The 27,680-nt window shown below is 36.1% G+C and overlaps 1 protein-coding gene across 3 annotated transcripts in view; it reads left to right on the forward strand.

The window, feature by feature from the left end:
• The window catches only part of PPFIA2 (PTPRF interacting protein alpha 2), a 737,051-nt gene that overhangs the window by 593,854 nt on the left and 115,517 nt on the right, over nucleotides 1-27,680 (forward strand). For all 3 annotated transcript variants that reach the window (XM_069094786.1, XM_069094785.1, XM_069094787.1), the window contains 2 exons: nucleotides 21,277-21,423; nucleotides 21,971-22,105. In XM_069094786.1, coding sequence (XP_068950887.1) covers nucleotides 21,277-21,423; nucleotides 21,971-22,105 — 282 coding nt within the window. The remainder of the gene's footprint in view (nucleotides 1-21,276; nucleotides 21,424-21,970; nucleotides 22,106-27,680) is intronic.

The following is a 27,680-nucleotide window of genomic DNA, read 5'->3' on the forward strand; positions in this document are numbered from 1 at the left end:
CAATATGCATCTCCAGGTACTCTAAATTAAAATTGCATATAAGGGCACAGCTGCCTGCTGTCACTCGTATAGATTTGACTCATTCCTATTTTCAAGTCTGTATACCTAAAATCACCTCCTTTTTCCTCCCTAACAAAATGTGTTCCTTCCCTTTTTAGCAAAATCTTCCTACAAATTCTTCTCTCCTATAAAGTCTTCAGTGATTAACTCCATCTGTCTCCTTTCACTCAATGTATAGCTAAGCCTTGTGCTTTTCATAGATGTTGGTCGCTAACCTAAATAACAAGCATTTGGGGCATGGAGATCCTAGGGAAAATTATTATTCTTTTAAATTTCTGCTTACAAACTTACTATACATCATGGACCATCATTACATTTTTCATTGACTGGATATCTCTTTAATTCTAATAATTACACAACCAGGGGAAGAGTTACCAGCTGCTCGATAGCACAGGCAAAAGACAAATGGTAAGAGAAAAGAGTGATGGCTAAGTATCACACTGAATGGAACTCTAGAAATAGCATCAGGAAGACCTCAGATACTTACTAGCTGTATGACCTTGGACAAGTTACTTAACCCTGTTTGCCTTAGTTTCTTCATCTGTGAAATGAACTGGAGAAGGAAATGACAAATCTATCCAGTACCTTTGCCAATAAGACCCCAAATGGCATCATAAAGAGTTGGATACAACTGAAATGAATGAAAAAAAAAAAGAGAGAGAAAATGGGAGCTTTGTGGGTGTGGAAATGCTGCTGAAGGATCATAATAGCTTTGCATATAAGGAAGTTTATAATACTTCTCCTTCTGTTCATTAAAAATGTAACCATGACCATGCTGCCCTCCGTAGCCTGATGACCAGGTTTGTTACTTTGCAGATCCCCCAAGTTTCTTCAGTATCTTTAAGGAGCTTTGCAGTTATCTGGGCTCTCTGTTGTTGGCTCCAGCCTGCACTGAAGATCCTCCTCCAATTGTAGGAGGGTCTCCTATTCCCTGATTCCACTGATTATTATAGTCTCTCCATCAATGAAGACCACAGCTTAGTCTGATTTTCCTTCTCTTTCAAAATTTTGTGCCCTCATTCCTTTCATCGCTGTCATATATCTTCTGGTATTTTTTTCAATCAACCAGTTGATCAATACACATTTACTTTAAAAGTTTAGTGTGCTAGACACTAGGAAAACAAACATAGAAATTAAACAACCCATTCCCTTCAAGCAATTGACATGCTATCAGAAGAGACAGTATATAAGTGTACGTTATGTATATGTGTGTAGGTGGTTTTTCAGTTGTGTCCAACTCTTTGTAAACCCATTTGGGGTTTTCTTGGCAGAGATACTCAAGTGGTTTGCTGATTCCTTCTTCAGCTCATTTTACAAGTGAGGAAACTAAAGCCAACAGGGTTAGGTGACTTGCCTGGGGTTATACAGCTAGGGAGTATCTGAAGCTGGATTTGAATTCATAGACATGTGTCTTCTTGATTCCATACATCTGCATGTATGCATATATGTATTTGTAAGTATGCACAAAATAGAAAACACATAAAATGGTAAATTATGGAGAGTGAAGAAAGACAATTGTAACTAGGGAGTTCAGGAAAGATCTGATGAATCTCAGTGCCTGCCTGGTACATGGCAGGTGTTTATTAAATACAAGTTTATTCATTGACTGATCTAGAAAGTGGCTTTAAGTTGAGCTGAGTTTGGGGAGAAACCAGGGATCCTTCTTCCCCTATAAATATGGCCTGTTTTTTTCTGTGAAAAAGAAAAAAAGAAATCCCCTCTACTGTCCTCTCAAATTATCATTTTATAGCTCACCTTTGGTTAGAGCAAGAACTCTATACCTCCTACCTTAATTTCCTCACCATCTTCCCCAATCACTGAACCCTACAATCTGGCTTCTACTCTACTTAAATTTTCAAAATCTTTACAGGGTTACCAGTAAATGACATCTTAATTATCAAGCCCATTGCTATTATCCACATCCTACTTGACTTCTGCAACATTAAACACTGTTGTTGATCCCTCTCTTTCTTCATACTGTCTTCCAACATGAATTCCATGACATTGACTTGAATGGTTCTCTTCATAGTTACTCTGTTTACTAGTTATTATGATTATTATAATAACTATGATATAATATTATGATTATTATAATAACATAGTTATTACTGATTACCTTGCTTCTATCAATCATTTCTTTTCCTCCTTTCCATTCTTCATCCCACACTCCCAAGGAACCTTTTTCTAAGTTTTTTTATTTGAATATTTTATCATCTTACCCTTTTTTTTTTTTAAGCAATTGGGGTTAAGTAACTTGCTCAAGTTTACGTGGCCAGTTATTTCTGGGTGTGGTGCTAAGTATCTGAGTCTGGATTCAATCCCCGACTCTGGGGCCGGTGCTCTTACTCACTGCGCCACCTGGCTGCCCCTAAGCAATTGGGGTTAAGTTACTTGCTCAAGGTTACACGGCCAGGTGTTTCTGGGTGGGTGCTAAGTGTCTGACCCCAGGATTCGATCCCAGTCATCCCAACTCTGGGGCTGGTGCTCTTACTCACTGTGCTACCTGGCCACCCCTATTGTCTTACCTTTTTGTTTTTTTATAAGGAATTGGGGTTAAGTAACTTGCTCGAGGTTACATGGCCAGGTGTTTCTGGGTGTGGTGCTAAGTGTCTCAGCCCGGATTCAAACCAATATTTTCTTTTGTGCACAGAATACCTCTACCTGGATATCTTCCTTGCCCTTGAAACTGAACAGGGGCAAAAATGAAGGTATCTTTCCCCATCCCCCAATATTAACATCTTTATGTTTTTGCTATTTCCTGCAGCTCATTAGCACCTTCTTTTGAAGACATCACACAGCACTGCCTTGTACCTTCACTGTATTTATCTTGTAATGTTACTTATTAGAATTATCTTGTACTTGTCTTATCTTCTACCCCCCCCAAAAAAAAAAACCCAACAAAATAACCCTCAGAGCTTCCAGGAAAAGGACTGCCTTATCTGAACTTAACAGTGTCCAGAACAGTTCTTTTCCACAAAATAAGCATTTAATAAATTGTGTAAAGCTACATATGAGTAACTTTCCAGAGGACTGCTACTGTGAACAGCTTTCAAGTTTCTGATTACATAGTATATCAAACTCTCTATTTATTCAATAACAAATCAGAGCAAAACGTTCACAGAAAATCAAGGTACAGCATTCAGAATGTTACGACTTATCACAGAAAATCAAAATACAGCATTCACCATGTCACAATTCAACAACTTATCACTAAAATAGCCACATAGTTTTCACCAAAGTGGTCACATAGTTTTAAACAAAGGACATTCATTTAGTAAATCAATCACAAATTACAAAAGTCAAAGTTCTGCACCCCTAGGTCACAGTAAATCATAATCTTCTCAGTCAGTACACAGTATCCAAGTAAAGTCTTCTTTCAGCTTGATTCAAGTCTGGCTCTCAGCTTCCATGACCTCTTCCATGGTCCCAGCTCCAACTGTCACTGGGTTTAAAGGCAGGCAGCTCCCAGTTCCTTGTCCAGTTCTTCATCCAGTTCCCATTCCATATTGAAGTTCACAGTGTCCAGTCCACCTCAATCCTTCACAGCTCCTGTTTCTGGGAAGACAAAGCTTGACAGAGCCACAATAATATCCATACACATTGCTGGTACCATCATCAATTCACTCTCTGCCTGTGAAATCAACTCAGACCCACCAGCAAGGTCTGAGACCTCAACACAAATCATCAACACAGAAATCAACACAGACCCACAAACATGGTCAAAGAGGTCTGCACAAATCATTAATAAAGTCCCAGGACCTCCAAACCCTCCTTCAGGACTTTTATAAGCATACAACCAGAAAATCCTCTTTCAGGGCTTCCAGTAAGCTCCTGGGGCTTCTGTGCAGTATATCACAAACAAACATCAACACAGACAGCAGACAAACAGAGTGCCAGGATACCACATTTTCTCCTTCTTGACTCTGCCACCACAAGAGTCCTCTTCTCAATTCTGCTTTCTCAGACCTGGAAATTCTCCTTATGTGTGGTCATTAGCTCCTCCCCTTCCTGTTGCAGGAGTTCATGAGTTCTAGGGTTCACAAGTTGTGGGGTTCACATGTTCTGTTTTTGAAAAGACCTGATAGAAGGCTCAAAAGAAACTTGAACTGAAACAAGGTGTTAATTCAGTAGCTGAAACAATGTGTGAACTATTTCTGTGCTTGCCGTTACAATGTGAAAATAAAATTTTTAAAATTTTATCATCCTCACCATCCCCACATGAAAATTGAAGTTTCTCTTACTTTCTTATGTAATGAGTTGTAAGCTCTTCCCAGTTTTACCTTCCCAGTAGCTCTTGCATCTGCCCCCTTCTCTCTACTTCCATTGCTACTTCTCTAGTTTAGACACTCATTACTCCCCATGCCAAGAATTGCACAATTAACTTACCTTTCAGTCTCTCTTGTTTTAGTTTAACTCCAATGTGTATTTAGTACACATTAGCTGCTAAAATACTCTTCCTAATTAATTGAACAAGTCACATGACTCCAATCAATAAGCATTTACTATGCACCTTCTATATGCCAGGCAATTTGCTGGGACTAAGAGCTGGAACTACAAAGAAGGAAACCAGGAACTTAAATTCTAATGGGGGAGCCAAGAATAGACTTGAGTATATATATATAGAATAAGGTTCCAGATAATCAATATCAGGTAGTTGCACAAGGAGGATGCTCATTGTTAGAAAAATTCAAAAGGGATTCATGTCAAACAAAGGTGGCGCTTGGACAACACCTGTGTCTTGAAGAAAGAGAGGGATTCTTTGAAGTGGAAGTAAAGCTGAAAAGCTGTCCATGGCTCCCAACTGCCAATTAAAGAAATTTCAAATTCCATAGCTTGCTATTCAAGGTTATCTATTTCAACTTGGTTTTCTAGCTTTATTTTATGTTCCTCCTCCTCCTCACCCCAACCCCACATTCCATATGCTCCAACCCAACTAATCTAATTGACATTCCTCAAACATATTCTAAGTATTTTGTCTTTATGCCTTTAGTCATAATTTTCCCTAAATATTCTCCCTTTACTTCTCTGCCATTTGAAATCCTTCTCTATCATGACTAGTATTAAATAATTTCCCTTTGAAGCCTGCAAACAAGAAATACACTGTAAATGCCCTCCTGCAGACTCTTACAGAACTTTACTTTGATTTCTCAAGGATAACTATGCACCTATTTTATATGCTTATTTCTGTGTAGGTCTTCTTCCCCCAACAAATTTGAAACACCTTGTGGATAGGGACTGTGTCACAGAATCATAGAGTTTTCAACTGACAAAATTTAATCAAATCCAAGAATTTTAAATATGAGATGAGGGCCAGAGGGACTATAACTGGCCCAAGGTCACTTGGAGAATGGCAGAACTGAGATTTGAACACAAGCCTTCTGCAGCAATTGCAATAAACTCCTCTAAATCATTCTACCTTCATTGCTGTATACCCACTAGAGGAGATTTAGCACATTGCCCAGAGCCGGAAATCGAAAAAAGTTGTTTGGAATTATATTGGATTCCACTTGCTTAGAACTGCAGGTGCATTTTCATTTCAGCAGGTCAGCATTTTAAAAGAAAAACAGTGGAGTAATTTTACTGTTATGTGATCAAGGGCATGAGTGTAACAGCCCATAATATAATTGAACCTTTCTACTCCTTCCTCCCCTTTTTCGAGTTTGCTGCTTTCAGTGAATAGTTATAGCTTCCTATTTTAGTTCTTCCAAATAACACAGAGAGCAGAGCTGTTTCTTTGACTTGTGAATCCATACATTTATTTATAGAAAGACAGCCTGCAGTTAAAAACCAAATCCCTTACATGGATCATTGAATCAGAAATAAAATAGTCAAAGAGGATGTTGTCTGGTGTCCATGTAGATGACAACTCTAGGATTTGCTAGTATAGACAGGCCATTTGTTCATGAGCAAGAGAGAGATGTCTGGGTCCTTCTGCAAAATTTATTTCTTTAACACAAATTGCACACATTCATATACACATATACATTCATATATACATATATGTATGTGTGCATATATTTACATGTATGTGTGGATATGGCAGCTAAATGGCACAGTGGAGAGAACATTAGGTCTAGAGTCAGAAATACCTAAGTTCAAATCCAGCCTAAAACAATTATTAGCTGTGTGACCCTGGGCAAGTAATTTACCCCTGTTTGCCTCAGTTTCCTCATCTGTAAGATGAGCTGGAGAAGGAACTGATAAACCCTTTCAATATCTCTGCCAAAGAAAATCCAAATGGGGTCACAGAAAGTTGAGACTAAAATGTCTGAATAACAGCAAGAATTCGAGGGGAAAAAAAACCCTTGAACAAGAAGATTAAATGTGATTTTTTTTTCTTTTTCCATCACAAGATTAATTTAACTCCAGTATTCTTTATAAAAGTAAAGTTGACAGAATATCAAAAAAGTGAGGTCTGTGGAAGAAGCAGACAGGAAAACATGGTCTCTGATCATAGTTTTGTTGTTGTTGAGGTAGAAAAAATATAAGAAAAAAGAATTATACAGTAAAAAGAGAATTTGAAGTTAGAAGACCCGGGTTTGAATACTGGTTCTATTCCTTGTGAGGTAAGTTAGCTTGGGCAAGTCATTGACCTCACTGACCTAGGTTTCCTGATCCATTTAATTATAGCATTTAGATGAGTTGTCTATAGTCTCATCCAGTTTTCGATTCTATGTTTCTATGAATTCCTGATGGCAAAAATACAATATGCTTATATAGTAATCTAGGGCAGCTGGGTAGTATAGTAGATAGAGTACCAGCCCTAGAGTCAGGAGAACTTGAGTTAAAATTCAGCCTCAGAAACTAGCTCTGTGACCCTGGGCAAGTCACTTAACCTTATCTGTAAAATGGGTTGAAGAAGGAAATGGCAAACCACTCCCATATCTTTGCCAAGAAAACCCCAGATGAAGTCACTAAGAGTAATACACAACTAATTGACAAAATAACAACAACATACTGTTATGTAGTATACTCTCCTAGAATAATTTTTCACCAATTGGGGGCCATCACCATCACTCCTGACTTATGTCTTGCCACTGGATTCCAATGACTCTGGGGAGAGAGTGTGGCTAGTGACTTTGCAGAGCTCTGCCTCACTCAAATCCAATTCACTTGTTAGTCAATATATCATCCTCCTGATGTCATTGGTACTCTCTGAGAACAAAGGACTAACAACAAACCACAATTCACCAATTAATACCCAGCATGTAAATGCTTCCAATTTTGATACCATGGGAACATGTTCAGTACTACAGAGAAAGTGATTCTGGAATTACAGTGATATTTGCTCCTTATAAAGAGTGTCATCATTTGGAAATGAAAATCGCTCATCATATCATTATAGGGATAAAGACTAACCTATGTTTTCATTATTATGGTGAGCTCCCAGAAAAGAAAACTACTAGCAATTCAGATTTGGCACCTTCTCTCTAGTAGGTAGTCTTAAAGAGCTACTTAGGTCAGAGGAATCAAACTCAAGGCCTACAGTTTGAACGAGGCTTGCAGAAATCCATTGTGTTACAAAAAGCAGATTAAATGAAATTGGGAAATATTTATCAAAATAAATAAAAATAAACCACACCGATAATGTTCATTTTTGTTTTGTTTTGTTTTGTTTTCTAAGTCAATATGTAGCCTCAGAAATCTGTTTCTATTTGAGGTTGGCACCACTGGGTTAGAACACTCAGTAGCTAAGTGACTGGCCCAAGCTCATGCAGTCAGTATGTGACAGACATGGGACTTGTATCTCAGCAAGAAAACATGAATTCAAATCCAGTCTCAGATACTTATTATCTCTGTGATCCTAGACAACTCACTTCACCTCTCTCTGCCTCAGTTTCTTCCACTGTCAAATAGGAACAATAATAGCACAAGAGCTGTTGTGCTATAATGAGATGATATTTGTAAAATGTTTAGCACACTGCTTAAAAATGCTTTTTCCTCTCCTTGTCCCTGTGACCAGTTTTCTTTTACACCACAGCAGAGGTTTCAGCAAGTTAGCAACATTTCCAAGTACAACAGTGCCAGATTAAAATGGAATTGGGAAATACTCAAGAAAAATCAATAAAATTACAGTAGATCATAGATTAAAGGTAATATTCTCAGACCTCTTCTGATCTGTATTTAACTCAGTACTAGTAAATCTTTTTAAGAAGGACTTTGATAAGGTGGAAAATATCCAAAAAGAGGGTAAACAAGATGGTGAAGGATGTTGAGCTACTTCCATAGGAAAATTAATTAAAGGAAATGGATTTTTTTATCCAGGGTTCAATTGGAAATGCTGTCACAAAGATGAGGGTAGAGAATTATTCTTTTTTATCCCAGAAGAAGGAGCCATGGACCATAGGAATAAGTTTCAAATATGAGATATAAACATGATATCAGCAAAGAGTATCCCAAAGTGGAATGGGCTGCCCTGAAGGTAAATATATTACCCCTACTTAAGGGTCTTCAGGAAAAGGCTGGATAGCTATTTTTCAAGTATTTTATAATGGGAATCCTTTTCAGGTACATGTTGGATTAGATGGCCCCCGAGTTTTCTTCCAACTCAGAAATCCTGTGATTCTAATTCTTGGAACTATTTAGTATAAGAAATAAAATTAGATTTGATTGCTTATTGAGCAAAACATAATTAGAATACAAATTGGCTTTCTATATTCTCATAACAAAATAGAATGTCCAATGTAATTTTGGAAGATTTCTTACTACTTTGGTTTCTTTGTTTCCTGTCTCCATATATTTGCGAAGTTGACCCTACATAATTGAGAGCTGCCTATAGGGTTATATGTTCACTGCTTTCTCTGGTGACTGTTACTGCCTGCTATCTTTTCCTGGTTCTGCTCACTTCATTTTGAATGAGTTCATATATGTCTACCCAGGTTTTTCTGAAACCATCCTGTTCATCATTTCTTATAGCACAATAGTATTCCTTCATAATCACATAAAACAACTTGTCCATCCATTCCCCCAATTGATGGGCATCCTCGTTACTTCCAATATTTGCCAACCACAAAAAGAGCTTCTAGACGGTTCGTGGCACATACTCAAAAATCAACTATGTTCTAGGGCATAAAAACCTCACAATGCTGTGCAGTAAAGCAGAAATATTAAATGCATCCTTCTCAGATCATGATGCAATAAAAATTATATGCAATAAAGGGCCATGGAAAGACAGACTAAAAACTAATTGGAAATTAAACAATTTAATCCTAAAGAATGAGTAGGTCAAACAAGAAATTATAGAAACAATCAGTAATTTCATTCAAGAAAATGACAATAATGAGACAACATACTAAAATTTGTGGGATGAATTAAAGGCAGTTCTTAGGGGAAGTTTTATATCCCTGAGTGCATACATGATTAAATTAGGGAAAAGGGAGGTCAATGAATTGGGCATGCAAATGAAAAACCTAGAAAAAGAACAAATTCAAAATCCTTAATTAAATACTAAATTAGAAATATTGAAGACCAAAGGAGAGATTAATAAAATTGGAATTAATAATACTGTTAAATTAATATATAAAACTAAGAGCTGATTTTATGGGAAAAAAACAATAAAATTGATAGACAGTAAATATGATAAAAAAAGAAGGAAGAAAACCAAATTTTGAGTATATAAAATGAAAAGGGTAAATCTACCGCCAATGAAGAGGAAATCAAAACAATAATTAGGAGTTATTTTTCCCAAATGTATGCACATAAATTTGACAATCTTAGGGAAATGGATGAATATTTACAAAAATGCAAATTGCCCAGATTAACTGAAGAGGAATTAAATTACTTAAATTACCCCATTTCAGAAAAAGAAATTGAACAAGCTATTGGTCAACTCCTAGGAAAAAGTCTCCAGGGCCAGATGGATTTACTAGTGAATTTTATCAAACATTTAAAGAACAATTGATTCCAATACTCTACAAACTATTTGGGAAAATTAGTGGAGTCCTACCAAATTCTTTTTATGACACAAATATGGTACTGATACCTAAATCCAGAAGAGATAAAACAGAGAAAGAAAATTATAGACCAATCTCCCTCATGAATATAGATGCAAAAATTTTAAATAAAATGTTAGCAAAAAGGCTACAGCAACTTATCTCAAGAATAATACACTTTGATCAGGTAGGATTTATTCCAGGAATGTAAGGATGGTTTAATATTAGGAAAACCATCAGAATAATTTCTCATATCAACAATAAACCTAGCAGAAACCACATGATTATCTCAATAGATGCAGAAAAGGCTTTTGACAAAATACAACATCCATTCCTATTAAAAACACTAGAAAGGGAGGCAGGCTGGGAAGGCCTGGTTTGGCCGGCAGACACAGAGGTAGGCCTGGAAGGTGTGGCCGGCAGAGGCAGGCCTGGAAGGGGCCTGATCAATTAATCAATAAAGAGGGCAAAACTTCCCACCAACCACAAGGTCCACTATCAGGTCTATCACCAAAGGGCTGGGACTGGAAAGAGCAAGTTAAGAAGCAAATACAGGGGCCCCTGTCCTGGACAGCAAACACTCCTGGGGCTACCACTTCATAGCCCAGAAATTAAAAAAAAAAAAAAAGCCCCTTTCAGGACCTCCAAAGTCCAGAATGACAGAGTGAAGCTCACTTGCTCCAAAACCCCCCTCTGACCCTGAAAACATAGTAACTCTTGCCCCAGGGCAAAACCCTCTAAAGTAAAGGCTTGGGATCCTAGAGGAAGGGCGTGGCTAGGACCCTGCCTCAAAATGGCTAGAAAGCAGACTACAAAGACAAAGACTCTGGAGTCCTACTATCCTCAGAGGGAGGAACCAACCTCAGAGGGAGACAATGTAGACTCCACACCCAAAGCTGAAACTTCAACAGGGAATGGGTCCCAAGCACAGAAGGCTCTCCTAGATGAGATCAAAAGGAACTTTGAAAACAAAATGAGATAGAAGACAAAATGAATAATTCTCTCAAAACGAAAATAGCAGAATTAGAAAAACATTATAATGAGGAAAACATCTCTCTAAAAAGAAAAGTGTGTGATATGGAAAAGGAGCTCCAAAAATTAACTAAGGAAAATGATTTGCTAAAAAGTAGATATAACCAAATGGAAACAACTCTATGAGGAACCAAGAATTCATCAAGCAAAACAACAAGAATGAAAAATTAGGAAAAAAGGTAAAATACCCCAAAGAAAAAATAACTGACCTGGAAAACAGATCCAGGAGAGATAATCTGAGAATCATAGGCCTACCAGAAAATTATGATGAAAATATGAGGCTGGACAACATTCTCCAAGAGCTCGTTAAGGAAAACTGCCCTGAGATACTAGAACCTGAGGGTAAAATAGAAATCGAGAGAATCCACCGGACACCTGCTGAACGAGATCCCAAACTGAAAAGTCCTCAAAATGTTGTGACCAAACTCAAGAACTACCACATAAAAGAGAAAATACTTCAAGCGGCCAGAAAGAAACAATTCAAATATCGAGGGTGCACAGTGAGGATTGCACAGGATTTGGCAGCCTCTACACTGAAAGATCAGAGTCAGTGGAATACAATTTTCCGGAGGGCAAAAGAGCTCAGGTTACAACCAAGGATCACATACCCAGTGAGACTGAGCATATTCTTCCAGGCAAAGAGAGGGTCATTCAGCGATATAACAGAGTTCCAGACTTTCTTGATAAAAAAGCCAGAACTCAATGGAAAATTCAACCTCCAATTACGAGATACAACAGTGACTTAGAAAGGTAAACAAGGATAACACACACACACCCTGCTATTTGATAAGAGCAAACTGGTTATAGACAAGTAGAGGGTATGACTATAAAATACACAAAATGATGATTTTTTAAAAATCTTGTTAAGGGCTACAAAGGGACTGCAGGGGAAGAAAGGGAATGGATGAAGTGGAAAAGGGTAAATTATGCCACACATAGATGCATAAAAACTGTATAGCAGAAGAAAAAAAGGGAGGGAGTTGGGAAGCATATGAGCTTTTACCTCATTGGTTCTGGTACAAGGAGGGAATAACAACCAGTTAAGCATAAAAATGCAAAAAGTATCATTTTAGAGGGAAAGAGGGGAGGGAGAGGAGCTTTGCATGAGATTTGTTCCTGTCACTGTTGGTGCGAAGAAGAAATAACATACTTCATTAAGTATAAAAATATCCTACAGGCAGTAGAAGGGGGAAAGTGTTACAAAAGGGGGGTGGGAGTGGTTTGTAGGGAGGGAAGTAGTAAGGGGAAAGGGAAGGAAAAGGGAGGAGGGCTGAAAAGGGAACACTAAGGGAGGTGGTGGTCAAAAGGAAAACTATTAAGGGGGGGAAGGGAGAAGGGAGGGAAAATATGAACATTTACAGGGGCAGGAATAGGATGGAGGGAAAGAAACAGATAATCATAACGGTAAATGTGAATAGAATGAACTCTCCCATAAAATGGAGACGGATAGCAGAATGGATTAGAAATCATAATCCTACAATATGCTGTTTACAAGAAACAGAGGGATACACACAACATAAAGGTAAAAGGTTGGAATAAAATATATCATGCCTCAGCTAAAGTAAAAAAAAAAAGCAGGCATAGCAATCCTCATCTCAGATAAAGCAAAAGCAAAAATAGACGTAATTAAATGATATAGGGAAGGAAAATATATCCTGTTAAAAGGCAACATCAAGAATGAAGCAATATCACTACTTAACATATATGCACCAAGTGGTGTAACATCCAAATTCCTAGAGGAGAAGGTAAAGGAATTAGAAGAAGAAATAGATAGCAAAACTATACTAATGGGAGACCTTAATCTCTCCCACTCTGAACTTGATAAATCCAACCTCAAAATAAACAAGAAAGAAGTTAAGGAGGTGAACCAGATTTTAGAGAGGATAGGTATGATAGATCTCTTGAGAAAACTGAATGGGGACAAAAAGGAATATACTTTCTTCTCAGTGGTTCATGGCACATACTCAAAAACTGACCATGTTCTAGGGCATAAAAACCTCACAATTCTTTGCAGTAAGGCAGAAATATTAAATGCATCCGTCTCAGATCATGATGCAATAAAAATTATATGCAATAAAGGGCCAGGGAAATACAGACTAAAAACTAATTGGAAATTAAACAATTTAATCCTAAAGAATGAGTGGGTCAAAAAGAAATTATAGAAACAATCAGTAATTTCATTCAAGAGAATGATAATAATGAGACAACATACCAAAATCTGTGGGATGCATTAAAGGCAGTTCTTAGGGGAAGTTTTATATCCCTGAGTGCATACGTGATTAAATTAGAGAAAAGGGAGCTCAACGAATTGGGCATGCAATTAAAAAACCTAGAAAAAGAACAAATTCAAAATCCCCAATTAAGCACTAAATTAGAAATATTGAAGACAAAAGGAGAGATTAATAAAATTAAAATTAAGAAAACTATTGAATTAATAAATAAAACCAAGAGCTGGTTTTATGAAAAAACCAACAAAATCGATAGACCCTTAGTCAATATGATAAAAAAAGAAAGAAGAAAACCAAATTATGAGTATCAAAAATGAAAAGGGTGAATCTACCTCCAATGAGGAGGAAATCAAAACAATAATTAGGAATTATTTTTCCCAATTGTATGCACATAAATTTGACAATCTTAGGGAAATGGATGAATATTTACAAACATACAAGTTGCCCAGATTAACTGAAGAGGAAGTAAATTACTTAAATAATCCCATCTCAGAAAAAGAAATTGAACAAGCCATCAGTCAGCTCCCTAGGAAAAAATCTCCAGGGCCAGATGGATTCACTAGTGAATTCTATCAAACATTTAAAGAACAATTGATTCCAACACTCTGCAAACTATTTGGGAAAATTAGTGAAGAAAGAGTCCTACCAAATTCTTTTTATGACACAAATATGGTACTGATACCTAAATCCGGAAGAGATAAAATAGAGAAAGAAAATTATAGACCAATCTCCCTCATGAATATAGATTCAAAAATCCTAAATAAAATACTAGCAAAAAGACTACAGCAACTTATCTCAATAATAATAATACACTTTGATCAAGTAGGATTTATTCCAGGAATGTAAGGATGGTTTGATATTAGGAAAACCATCAGTATAATTGATCATATCAACAACAAAACTAGCAGAAACCACTTGATCATCTCAATAGATGCAGAAAAGGCTTTTGACAAAATACAACATCCATTCCTATAAAACCATTAGAAATTATAGGAATAAATGGAACCTTACATAAAATAATAGGTAGCATCTTTTTAAAGCCATCAGCAAGTATTACATGTAATGGGGATAATCTAGAAGCAATTCCCATAAGATCAGGGGTGAAACAAGGGTGCCCACTATCACCCCTCTTATTCAATCTGGTACTAGAAATGTTAGCAGTAGCAATTAGAGAAGAAAAAGAAATCAAAGGAATCAAATTAGGCAAAGAAGAGACCAAGCTATCACTCTTTGCAGATGATATGATGATATACTTAGAGAATCCTAGAGAATCAAGTAAAAAACTACTTGAGACAATAAATAAATTTGGCAAAGTTGCAGGATATAAAATAAACCCACATACATCCTCAGCATTCCTATATATTTCCAATGAAATTCCACAGCAAGAGATAGAAAGAGAAATCCCATTGAAAGTTACTGTAGACATTATAAAATATTTGGGAATCTACCTGCCAAAACAAACCCAGGACCTGTATGATCACAACTACAAAACATTTTTCACACAAATAAAGTCAGATTTAGCTAATTGGAAAAATATCAATTGCTCATGGCTGGGTTGAGCTAATATAATACAAAATGACAACTTTATCTAAATTAAATTATATATTTAGTGCCATACCAATCAATTTACCAAAAAACTACTTTAAAGAGCTAGAAAAAATAGTAAAAAAAATTCATTTGGAAGAATCAATGGTCCAGAATATTAAGGTAATTAATGAAAAGAAATGCTACGGAAGATGGACTAGCTATACCAGGTTTCAATCTGTATTATAAAGCAGCAGTCATCAAAACTACTTGGTATTGGCTGAGGAACAGAGTAGTGGATCAATGGAATACATTAGGCACACAAGATTCAACAGTCAATGACTATAATAATCTATTTTTGATAAACCCAAAGACCCCAGTTTTGGGGATAAGAACTCAGTATTTGACAAAAACTCCAGGGAAAACTGGAATATAGTATGGCAGAAACTGGGCATAGATAATTATCTAATCCCATATACCAAAATCAAGTCAAATGGGTGCGTGATCTTGGTGTAAAGTTTGATACTGTAAGCAATCTCGGAGAACAAGGAATAGTTTACCTGTCAGATTTGTGGAGAGGGAAAGACTTTATGACCAAACAATAATTAGAGAGCATTATAAAATGAAAATGGATAATTTTGATTATATTAAATTGAAAAGCTTCTGTACAAACAAAGCCAATGTAAGCAAGATTAAGAGGGAGGTGGGAAATTGGGAAAGAATTTTTACAAACTATGTCACTGAAAAAGGACTCATTTCTAAAATATACAGAGAAGTGAGTCTAATCTATAAGTATACAAGTCATTCACCAATTCATAAATGGTCAAAGGATATGAACAGGCAGTTTTCAGAGAAAGAAATTAAATATATGTATAAGCACATGAAGAAATGCTCTAAATCATTATTGATTAGAGAAATGCCAATCAAAACAACTCTGAGGTACCACATCTCACCAGTCAGATTGGCAAGATGACAAATCAGGAAAATGACAAATGCTGGAGAGGATGTGGGCAAATTTGAGCACTAATGCATTGCTGGTGGAGTTGGTAACTGATCCAACCTTTCTGGAAAGCAATCTGGAATTATGCCCAAAGGGCTATAAATAATTTCATACCCTTTGGCCCAGCAATACCACTTCTAAGGTTATATCCCAAAGAGATCATAGAAGTGGGAGATTGACCCATATGTACAAAAATATTTATAGCAGCTCTTTTTGTGGTAGCAAAGAATTGGAAATTAAGGGGGTGCCCATCATTTGGGAAATGGCTGAACAAGTTGTGGTATAAGCATGTTATGGAATACTATTATGCTATAAGAAATAAGGAGCAGATGGACTTCATATTTATCTGGAGCGGCCTATACAAACTGATGCTGAGTGAGAAGAGTAGAACCAGGAGAAATTTATATACAATTACAAACACAACGTATGTGTGATGACCAACTTTGATAGACTGGACTCTTCTCAGGAATGCAGTGATATGTCAATCCCAAAAGACTCATGATGGAGAGAGATGTCTACATCCAGAGAAAGAACTAGAAAGAACTGAGTTTTTATCCAGATTGAAGCAAACCATCTGATCATTTTCCTTTTCTTGTTTGGTTTTATTTCCTCTTTACCATTTTTCATTCCATCTGGTACAATCCGTCTTATACCCTGACTACTGTATAATGTGAAAGTATTTGCAGATCCTATACTTGACTGTATGCCGCCATGGGGGAGCGGGGGAAGTGGGAGAAGGGGGGAGGGGAACAAAATGTGAAACTCAAGGAATTGTGGAATTGAATCTTCTAATCTAAAAGTAAACAAACAAATTAATTTTAAAATTAAAAATTAAAAACAAATTTAAAGAAGAGCTGCTAGAAATATGTTTGTGCATATTGATACTTTTTTCTTTGTTCTCCTTGGGATTTAGACCTACTATTGGTATTGCTGTGTGAAAGGATATAAACAGTTTTATAGCCCTTCAGTTGCTATTCCATATTGTTCTCCAGGATGGTTGGACCAGTTCACAGCTCCACCAAAAATGCATTACTGTGTCTTTCCTATTTTCTCACATTCATGACAGCCTTTGTCATTTCTGATAGGTGTGAAGTGCTACTTCAGAGTTATGTTAATTTGCATTGCTCTAATCAATAGTGATTTTAGAGCATTTTTTTCAAATGATTGTAGATAGCTTTTAATTCTTTTTCTGAACACTTCCTGTTCATATCCTTTGACCATTTATCAGTTAGGGAATCGTTTTTGTTTTTAAAAATTTGATTCAGTTCCTTAAGTACTTATGAAATGAGGTGTTTATCAAAGAAACCTCCTGTAAGACTTTTTGATATTATATCATTGCCTATAGTACCTTTTATAAAAGAAAAATGTAGTTTGCTTGATTATCTTTTTAAAATAAGATCTATTTTAGCTTTTGCTTTATCTGAGATCATGATTCCTACTCCTGCCTTTTGTAATTCAGCTGAAGCATATTAGATTCTGCTCCAGCCCATTTAACTGTGTATGTATTTCTGTTTTAAGTGTGTTTGTTTCAAACGATTTATTTTTGGAACCTGGTTTCTAATCCATTCTGCTGTCTGCTTCCGTTTTATGTTGAACTCTTCCCATTCACATTCACAGTTATGATTACTGTCTTTTTCTCCACCACATTTTCTTTTATTTTTCATTTATCCTTCTCTCTTTTTACCTTATCCCTTCTCGAAAATCTGCTTTGCTTCTGACCACTGCCTCCTTTAATCCTCCCTCCCTTTTACCACTCTCCTTTCTCTTATCCTCTTCCCTTCCCACATTCCCATTTAGTAAGACATTTCTATACCAAATTGAGTGCCCATGTATTTTTACCTCTTTGAACAATTTAGAAGAGAGTAAGGCTCGAGCATTGCCTAATATGCCACCATTTTCTCTTCCATTGTAAAAGCTCTTCCTTGCATGCCTTTTATGCTAGATAATTTTCTTCTTTCTTCCTTTCCCTTCTCCCTTTTTCTAGGACATCCCTCTTTCTCAGTCATCCATTTTTTAAACATCATCACAACATAATTGACTCACTCCAGTGCCCTCTGTATATGTAGAATTCTTCTAACTGCCCTAATAATGATGAAGTTATAAAGAACTACATGTATCATCTTCCCATGTAGGAATTAAACAGTTTAACTTTATTGAGTCCCTTATGATTTCTTCTCCATGCTTACTTTTTTATGCTTCTCTTGACTCTTGTATTTGAAAGCCAAATTTTCTAGTCAGCGCTGGCCTTTTTTATCAGAAATGCTTAGAAGTTCTCTATTTATTTAAATTGCCCTTTTTTACCTGAAGGATTATACTGGCTAGGTTATTTTTGATTGTAGTACCAACTGTTTTGCCTTCTAGAATACCAAATCCCAAGTCCTCCATTTCTATAACATTGTAGCTATTAAATCTATGTGATATTGACTGTGGCTCCATGATTTTTGAATGTTTTCTTTCTGTCAGCTTGAAGTAATTTCCCTTTGACTTGGAAGCTCTAGATTTCAGTTATAATGCTCCTATTCATTTCTTCATTCCAGGGTCTCTTACAGGTGGTTTTCAGTAGATTCTTTCAAATGCTATTTTATCTTCTGATTCTAGGATATTGGGGCAGTTTTCCTTGATAATATCTTGACATGTGATATCTAAACTCTTTCTTTGATCATGGCTTTTAGGTAGCCAGAAATTCTTAATTTATATCTCCAGGATTTATTTTCAAGTTTACTTATTTATCTAATGAAATATTTCACTTTATTTTTTTTCATTCTTTTGACTTTATTTTATTGCCCAAATCCAGTTTTTTATAAATTATTTTCTTCAGTGAAATTTAGCACCTCTTTTGCCATTTGGCCAATTCTGTTTCTTTAAATGATTATTTTCTTCAGTATTATTTTGTACTTCTTTTTACCTACCTTTAAATTTCTCATTTAAACTGTCTTTTATTACTCTCCTTTCTTTTCCCAATTTTTCCTCTATCACTCATATTTTCATTAACTCTTACAGAAATTCTTATTGGGCTTGGGTCCAATTTGCATCTTTCTGTGAGCATTTGATTGTACCTGTTTTCACATTGTTTTCTTCTAAGTTTATGTCTTGCTCTTCCCTGCCACCCTAGAAGGTTTTTATGGTAAATTTTTTTTGTTGTTGTTTGTTCATTTTTCCAGCCTATTTCTTGACTTTGAACTTTATGTTAAAGTTGTACTCTGCTCACTTCGAGTTTGGGTGGCACTGTCCCAAGTTTCAGGCTTTTTTGTGTTACTCTTTTCAAAGCTAGTTCTTTGGAGGTCTGAAAGATTTTTGGTACTTACAAAATGATGTGATCTGGGAGCAAGTGTGCTCATTGCTTTCCTGATCTGTGCTGTGGTCTTTACCCAGGAAAGGACTTTTACCCCCTGCAGCCACAAGTACCACTGAACCCTGGAACTTGGCGCCTGCTTTCTTATGATGGACCACAAGTGCTCCTCTCTGCCATGGGATTGAGACCCATAACTGCATATGGGCAATAGACTTGGCAAACATTGCTTGGTTCTGTACCCACTGTCAACTCAGGTTCCCTAGTAATCTCTTTCTGACCAACAGTTGTCCTACACCCTGTCACTGGGGTGAGAGTTCCCAAAGCTTCTGTTTCTGTTGTCAGAACTGCTGACAAAGCCTGCTATTCATACTACTTCTGGCTATAATCTGGGCAGTTCCATGATGGCCCCTATTCCTATGTAACAGACTTCTCCCACCCACCTCCTAAGTTCTCTTGGGTTGGAAAAATGTTTCATCTTGACCTTTTCTTGGCTCTGCCACTCCAAAATTTGATTTGAGGGATCATTTTAAAGTTATTTAGAGAGCAATATTGAGAGAATTCAGGTGAGTTGCTGCCTCTGATATGAACCCTTTTCTTTTTTTTGTTTGCTTTTTATTTTTTTTGAACCCTTTTCAAAAGAAAAAAAAATATAACCTTTAAAAAAATTGAAAGACTGTTCCAAGTAAATACTAATTGGAGATTGCAAATTAAAACAATTTCAAGTTTTACCTTACCACAAGCCAATTGGACAAAGATGATCAAAAACTTAAAAAAAAGTTGCCAGTGTTATAGTAAATGTTGGAGCATAGACACCCGCATACACTATTAATAGAGCTATTAATTGATATAACAATTCTGGAAAACAATTTGGAATTGGATGAGAAAAGTTACTGAATTATTTATACCCTTGACCCAGGGATGCCTGAAATATTCATTGCAGCACTTTTTGTGGCAGGAAAAAAATAGAAACAAAGTAGGTGTCTATCACTTATGGGAAAGTTGAACATATTTTTGTTCACCAATGTAAGAAATGTTATAAGAAACATGCAAAAATATGAAAAAGACATGAAAAATTCAGAGAAACATATCAAGATTTGTACAGATTTATACAAAATAAAATAGGCAGAACCAGGAAGCCAAAATTCAGAATGACCACAGTAATGGAAATGAAAAGAACCTAAAATGAAACAGAGCTTTTATCATTCTAAGCCCTGGGAAGAGATAAGGAACTGTGCTTCTCTCCTTTTAGTCTAGAGTTTAGAATTTATTGGTACAAAACATTAAATACACCATCTAACATGGTCACTATGTCACTCAGTTCTGCTTAATTGTCTTCCTCTGTTATAAGGGAAAGGAAAAAGTATATAGTACCTACTACATGACAGGCACTGTGCTAACTGCTATACAAGTATTACAAAATTTGATCCTCTCAACAATCCTTTGAGGAAGGTGCTATTACTGTCTCCATTATACAGTTGAGGAAACTGAGGTTGTCAGAGGTTAAAGGATTGTCCATAGTCACACAGTCAGCATGTGACTGAGATGGGAATTATCTTCAGGTCTTTCCAGCTCCAGACTCAGCACTGTCTCTATCCACTGTGTCACCAGCTACCTCTGTGAGGATAGGTTCACTGGGTGACTAACATGAGAATAAAAGGAATCACCCTAGTATTTAAAATTCTTCTGTGCATCAGCCTAAGTACATGAAAATATTGTTTTCAGGTAAGTGGCTACATCAACTCATTGTAGGATTTGGAATTTCCCATGACTTCTTCATCATACCATTTAGACTTGCATTTCATTTTTGCTCAAACAGCTGTTTTCTGCTTCATTTTCTGCTGCTAATGCTTTGTAATAGTCAACAGCTACATTATACTATTTGCAAATGCGCTTTATTATTTCTTCAGAGGGATGCAAGCAACACAGCTGCTTATGACATGGGATGAATTCAGATGGACACAGAGGAGCAGGAAATCTTACATGATCCATATTCATTATTTGAGGTGTAGAGAGTTCATTTTATTCATTAATTAGTCAAATATCCTCCTACACTTGCTTTGTTTTTCTTCTAAGACTTGCATTCTTAAGAACTTTTTCTTTTATATCATCTAAACTTCCTTACTATATCTCCTCTACTGCCATCAAACTCTTTTAATGACAAAAGTATATGGGAATTACCATTTTTTAAAATCTATTTATCACCCTTAGGCTATGGCACAGAAAGAAGATATGGAAGAAAGAATCACCACTCTTGAGAAGCGTTACTTAAGTGCCCAGAGAGAATCCACCTCCATCCATGACATGAATGATAAACTAGAAAATGAGCTGGCAAATAAAGAAGCCATCCTACGTCAGGTTCAGTATCTATGTCATGGTTCTATTCGGGAATTTCCGTGATGTCTCACCATTCTGGAAGGAGACAGGTTAATCTAAATTAGCTCTGGTGGTAGGTTTCTATGAAATTAGATCACTGTTTACAGTAGACGATGGGACAACAAAATGGGAATGGCCTAAAAATAGTTTTGTATGGTTTTTTTTTCCACTAGGACGTAGTAGAGATGCTTTAAAACGACAATATTATTTATCATTGTGAAGTCATAGCAATGCATAGCCATGTCCAGTATCCAAGTTTTTCCACTTGTGTTGTGTTTTATTACTTGGCAATGCCCTTTTAAAAAAGGCTAGGGAACAGGTTTGCTTGGTATATGAGCATCCATAAGTTTCTGTAATTGTATGAAAATATGTATGTAGTCTATTAAAATAAAATTTAAGGTGCACTTGACATGTTATTGTATAGCAGATACTGATTTAGCAACTTTTGAAATAATTAAGGCACATATATCTAATCTTTGATTACTTAATTTAGACTTCATAAGTTGTTGATAGTTCCCTCTGGTTTCAGATGGAGGAGAAGAACAGACAGTTACAGGAACGTCTTGAGTTGGCCGAGCAAAAGCTGCAGCAGACTATGAGGAAGGCTGAGACCTTACCAGAAGTGGAGGCTGAGCTTGCTCAGAGAATTGCAGCATTGACAAAGGTAAAGCCCTTGCCTTGCCGGTCAATCCTGCTTTAAACCTGTGGCAGGCAGTCAACTGTGACTTAACATGCTCTTTTCTTCATTCTAAGACACTTTCACATTAGTAGTCTTAAGCATGATAATTGAGTAACAAAGAGATAAAGATTATATGCCTTGTTCCTATTAGTACTAATAATTATTATTCAACTGAATTTCTCTCCATAATAAAAACTGTTATAAGCCTCTGTAATTTAAAGTAATCATAAATTATAGTTGACATGTTCAAAACATAATTCAGTTTGAGGTTTTAGAGATAGATGGATGGGTGGATGAACAGATAGGTAGATAGATATAAAGGAAACAAGAATAATCACTTTCACTTATGTATGTGGCATAATGGATTGGTGACTTTGGAGTTCGCTTATAAAGCAATGTTACTCATCAGACTTATTATTAAGGCAATCAGTTCCTTTCTGCAGGAAGTCTGATGAAACTTGTTAAATCATCACAGAAAGGATGCAAGTATTCAGTGGTCCAAATGTGGTTTCTATGGGAGTGATTTCTAATATACTCAAGAAAAGTCACAAGGGTGTTTAAGATTAGCTAATGTAAAATTGTCACGGTATCTTCAGCAGAAGCTGCCTGCCTATTTTAGACTTTTAGAATCACTCTGTTGCTAATAAAGTCAATTCTTACATTTTACTATCAAATGGAAATGAAGTACCTTCAGAGAGTACACCCATACATCTAGTTTTTGTCACTTAAAATCCTGGTTTGATTGATGAGCACCTTTTTAAAAATATTAATTTTAAAATAGCCTGGTTTGGGGATGGTCAAAAAATAATTATATTTGGCTAAATTCCAGAGGCACTTAGATTGAGTTTAATCAAGTCCAAACTAGAAATTAAAAACATTGGTCAGGAAGTTCCACAAAATGAGAGTTGTTGAAATGAAGTATTTGTGCTACTAAATGCAATTTTGAAAACTTGAGAGGCAGCCTTATGTGCCAGAAAGAGCCCTAGAATTGAGATCAAACCTATGTTCAGGTTCTATAATTTTTACTTGGTCACTGAACCTCACTGGTTATTCAGTCGTTTGAATTTGAAATAAAGTATTCTTGATTCCAAATCAAGCACTCTAACCACTGATCCATGATGGAGGTAATATACATAAAATGTTTCTGAAAACCTTACTAATACTTATAGTTCTTGGCTATAATTTTTTATCATATGTCATTATGAAATAATATATAATTTCACAAATTAATAGCTGACACATGGCATTTTAAGGTTTGATAAATCCTTTATATTATCTCCAGCTTAGTACAATGAAAAGAATGATGGACTTGGGATCAAAGGACCTGGGTTCACATTCTGCCTCAATCACTTATTACTTTGTGAATGGCACTTTCCTCATTTGTAAAATGATAAAGTTGCACTAGATAACCTCTAAAATGCCTTCCAACTCCAAATCTAGGATCCATTTATCTTTACAACCTAGGAGAGAATAGTTTTATTTTCATTTTATCCCATTTTGATCCCATTTATACCAAAAGGACACTGTTTTGTTATGGTTTTTACCCTATATTCACTTTAAAAGACACTAATGATTATGTTGTAGGGAGCTTTTTCCCCCTGAAATTAAGATCTCAACAAAAGTAAAAAGTTACCCAAATAATCAACAAAAGTCTATATGAACTAACATTTTTAGAACTCAAGTGTAACAAATACTCTGTTCATTTGATGTACTTCATCTAATTTTTATACTTAGAAATGTATATTGGGATTTAACCTTGCTGACCAAGGGATTATGGGACTTATATATAGTCGTATGGTAGAGATGGGATTCAAACCCAGGACTCTCCTAACTACAACCGTAGTGTGCTTTCCACTAAACAATGGAGTCTTCAAATTTGTCTTTGATTTTTCCTGGCTCTTAATTCATTGCCTCTATATTTCAACCTATTTATCCTGACCAAATTTCCATTGTATTTTATTCATCTTTCTTCAGTTGTCTTGTCTCCTTCATGTACTTCCTCCCCTTTATTCTGTTTTTAGCACTCCTTACCTCTCTCCCTTTGCCATTTCTGTGGTTTTTGCCTTTTCTCTATTTTTTTTCAGTTCCTCTTCAAAATGTAGCTTCTAATGAATCATTCCTTATATTTCTACATTAAAAGCTAATTGGTGATATCAATTCCAAATTCCCATTCCAATCCCAAACCCTATACTGATCAACTCTCAACATACTAACAAATTAGATGTCCCTTGATACTTCTGTTGTCAAATTTAATGTTAGTTATTCAGTTCAACAAATCCTTATGAAACACCTATTTTCTGTAAGGAAATAGACTCATGATTTATTGAATAGAATTCTAGAGTAGAAGTGAAATGAAACTATGTTCCGTTACTGATTCTGACACGTATTAGCCAAATGAGTGTGAGCAGTTTTCTTAAACTTTTGGGTACCCTAGACAGCTTTCTCAAACTCTCACTTATATGAGAGTTGGTGGTCTCTATATACATTCTTTATATATACAGACTTTCTACACTAGTTATTCCCTATAGCAATGAAATAGCAGATCCTGACTTCCTTCTGGCACCTTCCCCAAACCCCATCCTCCCAAAAGGCAGTGCACTAAAAATACAGAGATAAAAACAAAGTCTCTAGTCTTGACAGGCTTACAGTCAAGAAGTAATGATTTGGGGGCAGTGAACTTTAGTTAGGTAAGAGACTAGTATTTGGTCTTTTTATTGAGTGAGATGTGAGTGTGTGTGTGTGTGTGTGTGTGTGTGTGTGTGAGAGAGAGAGAGAGAGAGAGAGAGAGAGAGAGAGAGAGAGAGAGAGAGAGAGAGAGAAATGAACATAAGCACATTGAGGTCAGGGATTTTTTTTTCTTTTTCTTTGTATTTCCCAGGTTTAGCACAGTGCCTGGTATATTGAAAATACTTAATAAATGCTTTTATAATTGTTTTAAAAAATAAATGACTTTTTATGTTCACAGTATTAAATAATACAGTTAGGTCCCAATCAGGGAAAATAACAAATCCTCCAAGTTGTCACATTATTGGAATTCACCCTGAATATTTTTGTGAGGGATGACTTGCAATGAAGTTTCCCCATTCAGAACATCCTATATACATTCTTATTGCTTCCTTATACTTTGTAACTAAGTTCAGTATTGTTTCCCTATATATATGTAGGTCATTGTGCATTTCAAGGTAATGTAAGAGCTATTGAGTATTAATGCAATTGTTTGGATTAACTATTGAGACCAAATTAGAGGTGTTTTTAGTTTGGGGAAAGAAATGGTTGTGTGAAAGGTAGCAAAGGGTCAAGTTTCTATAGAACTGCAAGAATTGCTGAAACAAGACTACTGATAAAAAGTACCAGACAGTAGCCTTGGGAAGAGTTGAGGCAGTAGCCTTGGGAAGAAGTTGGGTTCCCAGTTCCCAGAGAACTCCTAGATAATACTAAAAATGAAATAATGTAGAATAAAAGGAGCTGGCAGCAGCAGGTGGATTTGACCAATAAGAAAGCAGACAGCATCCTTGGGACACTCAGGCCCAGATAAGGACACATCTAGGTTGGAATGAGTAGGGTTCAGTATTCTGGGGTTGTTACTGTGCTTATGTAGTGGACCTCATGTGTTATGTATATTATCTAACAAAATGAGAGCCTCAGTAATAATTATGGTAATGGATGGAGAGGACTTTGTGCCAAATGGTTGGCATTAATAAGAAGATTGTGAGCTTGCCTTACCAACCAATGGTAAGGTGGGACAGGGGAGAAGGTGTGGAATTCCCACATTAGGGCTTTATAATCTTGCTTTTGCCTTCTGTAGTGCTCTCCTCCCTTCTGATTTTCTTGTTGGATTTGGGGACGCCCTTTCTCGAGAAAGATAGTAATAAAGTTTTTGCTTCTACCTTGAGAAGTCTCTGAGTCATTTTGGGTGAGTGGTCTTCTGACACATACATTTTCATTCATTGGGCTGGAACCAATTTTCATATTTACATAATTAAAATTTGAATAGTGTGAATTCAAACACATACATCCACTTCTGAGGATTCATTATTTGACTGAAGGAGATCTAGCTGTAACTCACTGATAAGTCTAAAGATTTTACATCTGCATGTGTATTCTTATACATTCTCAGATCTTTATCTGAGGACTACCTTTAGGTAGTCTACCCTACCCTTAGGACTCAATAATTTTCTTTCCATGATTAGATGGCACTCAATGGCAACAATATCTGTCAAGCATTCTACCTACTGTCCATATTAGAATTATGACAGTGCTAAAACTCATCATTCTAATAGTATAATTAGACAGTTGATAAGCATTTGTGAAACACCCATTGTACAAAGTACTAAGCCCTGGGAATACAAAGAAATGGAAGTTTTCAAGGTGTTCATAGTCTAATGGAGCAGGGTCTTCTCCAGTCATCCTGATCTATATCTCACCACTGGACCCAGATGACTATGGAGGAGAAAGTGAGGCTGGTGACTTTGCACAGCCCTCACTCACTTAAATCCAATTCACTTGCAAGTCATGGCATCATCTTCCTGATGTATGGTCCCCTTCGAGAACAAAGGACAAACAACAAATCTAATGAAGGAGACAACATGCAAACAATCATATAAAAACAAGATATGTACAGGAAAGGTTCCCTGCAAACAGTAAATATTGTTTGAATGAAGTGCCCCTCTCATTCCTTAGCTACATTTTTGATAAGTTGATCTGATGTCGTTTTGTGAAATAAGACAGGAAAGAATAGGAAAGCAAAGGCTATTTAAAGACTTTAGTTTTACCAAGAAAATTTCAGAAGTTGAAAGCCTTCACACTTCCATTTTTCTTGGCATAACTACATTTTCTCTCAGATATTTTTAGAGCTATTAACAGTGTCTTAAGATGATGTTTTTAGTGCTAAAAGACATTTTTACATCTGTAGAACTGAAAATGTCACCAAAGCTACAATTCATTTACTATATTCTTAATTAAAGCCTTCATAAGCTATGGAGATCCTCCCATTTCTGACAATTATATGACAAATGTGTACTTTGCAACTTTGTAAATGCAGTAGGTTCATATATTTAGTTTTCATGGAGAATTTTTTTGTTGATTGTTTTATGTTTTTCTTTGTTGTTTTCTTTTAACAAGGAAATGAGAAGCAGAGCAAAAATCTTGGAAACAGCAAATGTTGAGTTGCCTCTTACTTACCTATATCAGTATTAAAATGCTAAGTGTTTATCCTGAGACAATGTTGTGCCTTGTGGAGAAAAAAGTCATCTATGCTTGATATCATGTTCAAATGGGTTACTATCTCATTCCAAATCTTGCATTACATATTCATGTATAGTGATATATGCCTTTATTATGTTTCCCTTTTTAGGTTGACTTTTGGATGTGAAAAGGTCATTATTTCGATAAACTATTTACTGTTTTTAACTTTTGTATTTAGGCTTTTGCATCTTCTGACTGTTTACAGTGGTTATTTCACTAACAAGAATATATTCATAGGGGCGGCCAGGTGGCTCAGCGAGTAAGAGCACCAGCTCCAGTGTCGGGATGACCTGGATCAAATCCTGGCTCAGATACT

This window comes from Petaurus breviceps, unplaced genomic scaffold (genome assembly GCF_028583685.1).
Source record: "Petaurus breviceps papuanus isolate PSGF00001 unplaced genomic scaffold, PetGlider_PUasm1.0 221, whole genome shotgun sequence".
In the NCBI taxonomy this organism is placed as follows: Eukaryota; Metazoa; Chordata; class Mammalia; order Diprotodontia; family Petauridae; genus Petaurus; species Petaurus breviceps.